Source organism: Trichosurus vulpecula, chromosome 7, assembly GCF_011100635.1.
Source record: "Trichosurus vulpecula isolate mTriVul1 chromosome 7, mTriVul1.pri, whole genome shotgun sequence".
Lineage (NCBI taxonomy): Eukaryota > Metazoa > Chordata > Mammalia > Diprotodontia > Phalangeridae > Trichosurus > Trichosurus vulpecula.
The window spans coordinates 270,440,061-270,450,049 of record NC_050579.1 but is presented as its reverse complement, the minus strand read 5'-3'; the positions used below and the strand labels follow the sequence as shown (position 1 = coordinate 270,450,049).

The following is a 9,989-nucleotide window of genomic DNA, read 5'->3' as shown; positions in this document are numbered from 1 at the left end:
CTCATCAATTCAACTCTCTCCTCTACAGCTACACTTACCATCTATAAATTTCCAGGCCAAAATACGCTTCCCTGCATACTATTCTCCTGTGTGTGTTATCTTTTCCTATTAGAACGTAAGCTCTTCAGGGGAAGGGACTGTCTTTGTTTCTGTAGTTCCAGGACTTAGGACAGCGTTTGGCGCATCACAACCGCTTAATAAATGTTTTTTTATTCATTCATCTCTCACGTGATGCCGCTCTTTGCTACTATTAAAGAAAACTGCGTTATCTGTTGATGCAGGTCTGGAAATGATGTTATTCTTCCTTTGAATTGATTTATTCTAAATTAAGAAATTATTTGGGATCTGAAAAGGCAGGAAAGAGGAGCATCCTCTGATACCTTGCCAAGACCCTGGTGTTCCAATACAGCTTTGTTTGCCTCTTCTTCCTGGATAACTTTGCACCTGGTTGGGGGTGGGGGGAGGCTTGTGTGAACTGAGCTAAGAATGAAGGTAGTGACAAAAGGAGAGAAGAAAGAGGGGATGAAAGACAGATTCGAGTGGTGACCTTCCCAGACCCCTAAACACACACAGTAATCTCTCCTGCATCTGCTACATATCAGCTAGGTGGAACTTCAAATCTGATTGGCTGACCTGCAGCCCCTCAGACTCCACCCATCTCTGCAGGAATAAAGTAGTTATAAGTCCAACTAGTATTTCAGTGCTGAGAGGCTCTGGAGACTCAACTTCAAGATGCAGTTTTGGTAACCAGTATCTGTAACAAGACCTACCTCTCTCAACTTAATGATTTCCACCAAATCAAAACCCATTCTGAGATAGCTTGGCTGGAGCACCCTGATCTGGGGAGATGTGATAGGAGAACCTTGGCTTGGAAAGTAACCTTAGGTGGGGATCCAATGCTTCTTGATCTTAACACTCTTTGTCTATAAACTAATTAAACTGTTTTTTATCACAATGTGAGATCAAAGCGATCTTTAATGACTGATTTCCTTTTTGGTGGAGTATGAGCCAAAGTGTTTATTGAACCTTCTGCACCCTAGCAGACTCTCAAAATAAGAAAATGGTTTGGCACATCTCCATCAAATTTAGTAAACTGGGAGGTTGAAAGGACCTTAGAGATAAATTTAGATGGCATAAGGGATGGAGTGCTGGACCTGGAGTAAGGAAGACCCAAGTTCGATCCAGTCTCAGACACTGGTTGTGTGACCCAGGTCAAGTCACTTCCCCTCTACGGCAAAATGGCCATAATAAATAGCACCTGCCTCCTAGAGCTGTGGTGAAGATCAGAGTAGATAACATTTGTAAAGTGCTGCATAAATGCTAGCTATCATGAGAAACCATTGCAACCACCTCGTTTTACAGATGAGAACTCTGAGGCCCAGAAAATAGCTTGCCCAAGGTCACATAGGCAGTAAGAAGTAAAAGCAAGAATTTAACTATGACTGCAAATCCAGCCTTCTTCCCACTGTCATATTGCCTTTACAATACTTTCAACCTACAGGACAGAGAGTTCCAAAGTAGAACCCGAGACACATGGTTTAACTTACCCAATAGATTAGCTGGCATTCCCCCCACCCCCATCAACTGGATCAGGTTACTAAAGGGGAATGGGGTGGGGGGTGAGGGGTGGGGGGCGGAGAGAGAGAGAGAATGAAACAGGCATGAGGACATCCAAAAAAGATTAAAGGTAGGAAAGTAGTTCTTGGGAAAAGTGTGGAAAGGAGACGGAAGGGAGAAGTATATAATGGTGATCCAGGAAAGATGAGGCTACAGTCTTCTAGGAAATGCCCTAAATGAGAGAGGTTCATTGGGACTTGGAGGCAGGAGGGGGAAGATGACTCTAGATAGGAAAACAAGTTGTGAAAAGGAGGGAGGAATGGATCCCACCCAGATCAGCTGCAGACAATAAGCTTCCAAGTTCAGATCACCACCAGCTGGCAACCCCCTTATTCACTCTCCCTTGACTCATCCCAGGGCCTGGGATAGGGAAGGCTCACTGCTGTTCCCTGGTCCCATGCTCCTAATAGCTAAAAGGAAAATAAAGACTGAATTAGCTACATAACCTAATAGTTTAATTTTTTCATTCTGACCTGGGTAAAATAACCCATTTTTTCAAAAACTTCATTAGGAAAACAAAACACCCTCTACTAATTAAACCTATACTTGGTTTTAGCTGCACAAATTTGTTGGAAAAAGAGCAGAAGCCCTGATTTTAAGGCCACCGTACAACCTACTCCATCTGTTGTCTCCCCCCAAACACTCATTGCTCATGCTGGGACCATACTTCTGCAGGTCTGCAACCTGGGAGGTTGCTAGAGCCCAGGTTTTGCCTTAGTCGGTGTTATTGGATTGCTTAGCTTGTATGCACATCCATTTTGTTTTGGGAGGCTCTCATGGGCCTGTTATAATGGAAGTCCCTATTAACCGCTTTGTTCAATGCTAAGAATCATAAACTCTTGAGTTGGAAGAGATATTCGAGGCCATCTGGTTGGTCCAACCTATACTTGTTCGGGAATTCCCTTTGTAGCATCCCTGATAAATGGTGTTCCAGGCTTTTTAAAGACCTTGCTTCATATATGAGGCCCTTACCTCCTGATAGCTTATTGCATTTTAAGATAGCTCTAAATACAGAATTAGGAAAATGGAAATAAACATAAAGTCTCTCAATCTGTTTTTTCTCTTCACAAAATGTTATACTCCCTGTAGGTCCCTACCTATATTACCTTTAGGTATCAAGATCTTAGTTTAGAGGTGTCAGATGATGGAATTGCTTTGGAGTTGGTAACCAAGTTTTAGATGAAAAAGACCTGCTGGGTTTGTGTAGCTTAAGCAGGCTATAAATTGACTTTATATAGGTCTCATATACACAGTCTTACTTGGTCAGGTAACTAGCTTTCAGGTGGTGTTTGCTCTAATCACTGCAGGGTACTGTTAGTATAGGGTTGGTCACTGCCGGGGCTGCAAAACTCATTTCTTACTCCCAGTGTGCCCTGCATATTGGTCATCCAAATTGTAACATGAATCTGGACATAAAGGCACTGGGAGTTTGGGGTGAGGGTCTCCATTTTGAAATCCCCTTTTGTAAAGCGACTATCAAATATTTGATGTTTTGTAAACTTCAATTTTTTTTCTTCTTATGGTAGTCCTACATAAATCATCTGTGGAGCATTTTTGGTTAACAATGGTCAAGACTAACACTGAACAAGTTATGGAAGGGCTGCAATATGTATCAGTGGAGTACCCAACCTTGAGAAAACCATGGATCTTTACATATTCCAAAAATATCTTTTATCAAGGCACACCAATACAATGGCCTTTGCATTCAAATGGATGGGAGAACAAAGATGAACAGAATCTGTGAATGATCCTCCGGATGATACGACTAAATTGACTGCCTCTTTCCTGCTCTACTGGCCCTGGCTCACCTTCTGATGAAGATGCTAACACATCCAGTAAACTATTATAACAGGCCCACGAAAGCCTCCCAAGACAAAACAGATGCGCACGCAAGCTAGGCAATCCGGTAACAACAGCTGCAGTTGAAACCCATCCGGAGCTGGTGCACACATTCCCTAGGTAAGGCCTGGACAGCGAGCAGGCACACCCACATCCGATGTCCACCTCCAAACTACAGAACATCCTTCATCTCTCACACACCAGCTAGTCACCCCAAGTCTGCTCTCACGTCCAGACACATGATCCAGTCATGTCTAGTAGTGAGTGTTCAAAAGGTATTTATTTGAAGCAATAAAGAACCCCGATGCTTCAGCTGTGTGGAGGTGGGGGTAGTGTCACACCCTGTGCCTGGGCACCCCTGTCAAGTCTCTCTTTCGACCAGCCTCAGGGTCTTTTTAAACCTAGTCATCTCTTTGTGTTCTGTATGAAGTGGGTTCATGCCTGGAAAAAAGGAGGTAAATGTTCACGTCTTGGGTCAGTGTCTGTCACATTCCAGCCACCGTGACCACTTGTCACTGTAACTCCATTCTCCAGGACTACTGGAATCTGCCATCAGTGTTACAGAAGATAAGCCTTGGGGGCAAATGGGTCACAGAGGAAACCTCCTCAGACTGAGAATGAACAGGATCATGGAAGAGATGAGTGGGAACCCATCCATCTCAGATATAAAAAAGGCTAGGCCCCAAAGTAGGTCACAGTGACAAAGGATCATGTAAACTCCACGTGGAGCCAGAGCTGGAGCCTAGGCTAGAGGGTGAGAGGTCAGCTTCTGAACGCCTGAATGGAGCTCCTCAGACAGATCCATCTACAGACCTCCCACACAGACCAAGGGAAGCATCTCTTGAAGACCGCTCCTTTGCTGCAGGAATCCTTCCAACTGGGAGGCATCCCTCTGAGGAAGGTGCCCGTTGGTGTCGGTTCTCGGGTGAGGAACACCCTTCAATAAAACCTGAGAGGCACTCTGGTCTGCAAGGATCACTGTCCCTGGGGCCCGACCTTGACAATCCGCCAGGTGACCTAACCAAAGTGGATCTGAGTGCCACATCCTGGACTGCTAAGGCACCCGCAGCTAGGGCTGATGGTCCCCGGGCCTCCACAAGGGGCTCGCCAGGAGCCCTCCATCCTGACACCGGCCATCACTTGTACGTCCAGTGAGCCGTGGCCCAGCCCTGGCCCTTGCACAGCTCTCGGTGCCGCAGGAAGCAGTCGTGCACTCGGAACCTTCGGCCGCAGTGGGGACAGGCGTGCAGGGCGCCGGCGTGCGTCTTCATGTGCTCCGTCAGGTGGTGCTTGAGCTTGAAGCGCTTGTTGCAGACGCCGCAGCCAAACGGCCTGAGGCTGAAGGTCAGCATGATGTGGCGGTCTCGCTTGGGCTTCACCGCAAACCGCTTCCCGCACAGGCAGCCGAAGCGCTTCCCATCGGGGGGCGGCGCTCCCCCCAACTTGACCGGCCCGTGCACGGCTTGCCCCGTCCCTCCCGGCCCACCGCCCCCCGATAAGATTTCGTTCCCATGCAGATCTACGGGCTTCCAGGATGAGTCCCCTCCGCCGGAAGCGGCCCCCGCCCCGGGGGGCAGCAGGAACCCAAGATCCCCTCCTCCCGCTCCCGCGCCCCCACTAGGAAAGCCCTCTTTGGCCTCCTCCGTGCCTCCCTCAGGCTGGGCCCCGCCCCCCGCCGCTCCCTCCTCAGGGTCGAGCTTCTCCTGCTTGATGTAGAAGATTTTGGGGGGCAGGGGCGCGGGAGGCTCGGCTGAGACTCCTTCACCGTCCGGTAACCTGCGGGTGGTGGCGGGCGGAGGCAGCGAACCCGGTGCGCGAGGGGCTCCCCCCGCCACACTCGGGGGCTGCGGGACCACCGGCGGGGGTTTTTGCTCTTCCTCCTCCTCCTCCTCCTCCTCCTCCTCCTCCTCCTCCACCTGGATCTGCAGCACCTCCCCCAGCTCCCCCGCCACCCCGCCAGCGGGGGGCTGCGCAGGAGGCGGGGGAGGGGCCGGGCGGGCGCACCAGACCCCGGGGGAGGAGGAGGGGGACAGCAGGGTGGCATGGTGGGAGGCGCCCTCGCACAGCTCGCGCAGGATCTCCGAGCACTGGTCCACCACCTGCCACATCTGCAGGCCGCTGGCCACGAGCAGGTGCGCGGGCAGCGCGTCCAGCGGCAGGCGCAGGCGGCCGGAGTAGATGAGCTGCAGCAGCCCCTCGAAGGCGTCCGCCTCGATGACGCTGGGCAGGGTGAGCCTGGGGGCGTCCCCCAGGAGCAGCTTGTCGTGGAAGTAGGGGGAGGCGGCGGCCAGCACGGCCTTGTGCGCCCGCAGCTCCCGGCCCTGCACCTGCAGGGACACGTCGCAGAACTTCCCCTCCAGGCGGTGGCGGTTCAGGGCCTCCAGGAGGGCGGAGCTGTGCTGGGGGAACTCGATCTGGATGGTCCTGGGGGCCGGGGCGGGGGAGGGGGGCGCCGGGGCGTCCATGGCGGCTGCGGAGGCAAGACGCGGACTCAGAGACGCCCCCTCGGCTCTGCCGGGGCTCGTCCGGCCTTCCGCGCCCCGGCCCCTGCGGCCGCCTCCGGCTCCGCCCTCGCCTCGGACCCGGGCCTCGGCCGGTAACGCCTCGGCTGTCCCCCAGTCCTACTGGGGGTGGGGAACCTGCGGCTTTGTGGCCTTCTAAATCCTTAAGCGCGGCCTTTGGCCGGACTCTGAATTTTAAGGAACAAAATTTGGTTTCAGTCCAAAAGCCGCACTTAAGGATTTGGAAGGCCACGTGCGGCCTTAAGGCCGCAGCTTCCCCACCCCTAACGCCCTCCGACTCCGGAAGCGGGAGCCCCGCCCGCGCCATGCCGGGCTCGCTCCCGGGCTCCCGCGGGGCCCTCCCCCGGCCCCCTCCCCCGCATCCCATTACCCGGAGCCTCGGGAGCCCTCCTCCCACCCCGGCTATACCTCCGAGCGGGCACTCGAGCACTCCACTAGCAGGAAACGCAGGGCCACCTCCGCGTCCGAACAGCAGCCTGGACGCGATTGGGCGGGGCCTGGCAAGGCGACCAATCAGAAGTCAGCGTTTGCAGTGAGTATACAAGCCTCATTAGGATTGGCCACCTTCCGGCAAAGGATTGGAAATTGAGGAGGTGCGCGTCTGTCGGGGGAGGGCCGAGCCAGCTGTGGTGTGTGAGTGTTACTGTTGGCGCCAGAGGAGACGATGAGCAGGCCGGCTTCAGAAACGCCTGCACAGACTTCTACCAACTGATGCAAAGTGAGCAGAACCAGGAGGACGTTGTGCGCAGCAACAGCGGCTTTGCCCAGTGGCGCCCTCTGATAGACTTAGCCCTTCCCAGCCATGCAGTGATCGGAGACAACGCCAAAGGACTCCTGCTGGAAAATGCTGCCCACATCCGGAGTCTGCATGCAGACGGAAGCAGACTATTTTCACCTCCGGTTTGTTTTTTCCCTTCTCCTAGTTTTTCTCTGTTCTGATTCTTCTTTCACAACATGGCCAATATGGAGATATGTTTAACATGATTGCACATGTATAATCTATATAAGATTGCTTGCTGTCTTAGGGAGGGGGCAGAGGGGAGGGGGAGAGGAGGGAGAAAAATTTGGAACTCAAAACCTTATAAAAATGAGTGTCGAAAACTATATATGTAATTGGAAAAATAAAATATCAGGAAGTGGGGAAAAATAAAATTAAAAATTAAAAAAGATTGGCCACCTTCACCAAGACTTAACAAGTGTCAGGGAAAAGAACATTGGCCTTCGGTAACCATCCAAGAGAAGGGACAGCAAGACGTAACGGTTCTACCCGAGCCAGAGATGGGGTAAGGGTGGGATGGTTGTCCTCTATGGAGGCTGGAAGTAACAGATAAACTCGGCCCACACCAAAGATGGCCAAACTCTGGCCCTAAAGCCAGGTCTTTTCTTTATCAACCTTGAAACAACCATAATAAGAATTACTATTACGGATTGGGTTTACTCTGCCATTAAAAACATAGGGAACCCGTCTTTTGGGAACCTTGAGGATTGTCTTAACAAGGGGCTTCCGACACCAAGACACAAAATACGGGAAATGTTACATGAGACACATGAAGCTGCTTTAACCAACCATTTGATGTTCAGTCCTGTCTGACTTTTTGTGACCCCATTTGGGATTTTCTTGGCAAAGATGTTGGAGTGGTTTGCCATTTCCTTCTCCAGCTCGTTTGACAGATGAGGAAACTGAGGCAAATGGGGTAAAGTGACTTGACTAGAGTCACACATGTAGTAAGTGTCTGGGGCCAGATTTGAACTCAGGAAGATGAGTCTTCCTGACTCCAGGTTTGGCACTGTATCCACTTCAACACCTGGCTGCCTTTAACCAACCAACAATAGAGAAAAAAACATGGGGGTAATAAGTTTTTGAAAAATAAATTTATTGCAGCCCTTTATCCAAATATCAGCCAATCCTAGGCCCCTACCTCTTGGTCAGTCTGGCCACTGTTGGCATATGCCCTTGTATATGTAGGGCGAAGACATGGAGCTCCACGAGAGGTAAGGCAGGTTCCAAATTTAGGGCAGGGAGACAGCCTAAAAAGAGGCCCTTCTGGTTGAAAAGGGAGGGGCCCTTCCCCCAGAGTGCCAGCCCTTAATAACTTTAAAACAAATCAGAGTAGTCAAGTCAGAGCAGAGCTTGTGACATCATAGAGGGGAATAATGTAGTCCATGGCTCCCAGCCTTGCCTTCACTGAGGAGATTCCACTACTACTATGGGGGGTTCCTGCATGGGGTGGTCAGGGAGACAGTCAGGAGCACAGCAATAAAAGAACAATCTCCTTTTATTAAACAGGATTTTCTGTTTCACCACACACTCCAGAAAAAAAGGAAATGGGGCTAGGAGTGGAAAAAATAGGATGGGGGGGGGGCGGGACAGAGAAGGCTGTGAATGGAATTGGGGCATAGAACGAGAAAAAAAAATAACCAGAGGTATGGCAAGTCTCCCACCCATAGAAGGGTGGATGGGGCGCACAGAAGAGGGGAGGGCCAGGAAGCTCTGTACAGAGGAATCACCCCCCAGCCCACACACACACACACACACACACACACACACACGCACACGCACACACACACCCTGGATATGTACAGTACAAACCCCAGATAATTACAACAGCCAAAGACGGGAGAGGAGAGGAAACAGGGGCACTGAAGTGGGGCCTAGAGTTGGGGAGAGCGAAGGAGAGAAGGGCACAGGGGGTAAAATTTCACATATTTACAACTTGTATATACTATAAATTCGGCCCCGGCTGGGTATGTGAGGAGAGTGGAATTGTGGGAGAACTGTCCATACAAAAGAATAATGATGGGGTAGGGCGAGGGCCCCGATACCAAACAAAAGAAGAAAAGAGCAAGGCAGGGAGAGGGGAAGGGGATACCAAAGAGGGGGTTCCCTCCTCCCCCAAACCTCATCCATCCTATCTTTCCCATCTCACCAAAGAGCTATGTACAGAGAGAAACACCGAAAAATTGTGGAGCTGGCGCTAAGAGGATGGGAGAGGGGGAAGTGGGGAGGAGAAGAGGGAAGCCCAGCCCTGTCCCACCTCCCAAGGGGACAGAGACACGGAAGGGGGCCCCCTACGCCACCCCACCCTCGGGGGAGAGAGACATGGCTTTTCCTAGATTAAGTTCCCCCCTCCCCCTGGGAGTAGAGACCAAGGGGAGGGAGAGAGAGCGGGAGGGAGAGAGAGCAGGAGGGAAGGAGCAGGAGAGAATTAGGGGAGGCAGATTAAATTGGTGTCCCCGTAAACACACACCACCCTCGTAAACCCCAACCTCTCCCTGCTGCCTCATTTCTCCCACCCACCCACCCGACACACCAGGGGAGGCTGGGGCATAAGACCCCTCACCCCGCTCTGGGACCAGCCAAGAGCAGATCAGGTGTGGGAGGAAGGGGAGAAGACTCCCATCCCCCCTGCCCAACCCCTCCTTCCCTGCCCCTAGTGGCCCCCTCCTCCCCATCTAGGGTCAAGGTGGGAGGGAGTGAGTTTAAGAAGAATGGTGGAAGGAGAGGGAGTTTGTGCGTGCTGAGCCCCCCCCAGGCGCTCCTGAGAAATCAAAGGGGAGTAGGACCCCCATCTGGGGACCCTTCCCCATAGCAAGGGGGGCAGGGGAGGCCAAAATGGGGGGGGGGGGCTGGGGGAGTTAGATTGTCGGCTCTGGTTACAGCTAAAAAATCACCCTGAAGTTGAGAGTTTGGAGGTGTCACACCCCCCAAGATGGGAGTGGGAACTGTCCCCCGGTGCTCAGGGGAGTGGGAATGAGGCAGAAGATGGGGATAGCACCCCAGAGTGGAAGGGAGATGTATGAGAGGCGACAGCCCTCAAAGGAGAGCCCTGGGGAGACATACAGGAGGCATTGCCCCAGCAGAAAGGGAAGGAGAGTTTGAGGGTCCCCAGCCCCCTCCCCAGAAGAATGGTGGGTAGGGGTGGGAGTCATTCCCACAGAGAAGTCAGTCCCTTGGTCCCTCGGCGACATCTGGTCTCTGGCAGGCGGTGGTCCAGGGTTGGAGATGGTAGC

At 52.2% G+C, this 9,989-nt stretch overlaps 1 protein-coding gene across 1 annotated transcript; it reads right to left on the bottom strand.

The window, feature by feature from the left end:
• Positions 1 to 3,717: 3,717 nt before the first annotated feature.
• ZBTB9 (zinc finger and BTB domain containing 9) lies at positions 3,718 to 7,026 on the bottom strand (the record flags this gene model as incomplete). Its single annotated transcript, XM_036767799.1, has 2 exons — positions 3,718 to 5,916; positions 7,007 to 7,026. Coding segments are annotated over 2 exons (1,344 nt in total), but the record flags the coding sequence as incomplete, so codon positions are not given.
• Positions 7,027 to 9,989: the final 2,963 nt, after the last annotated feature.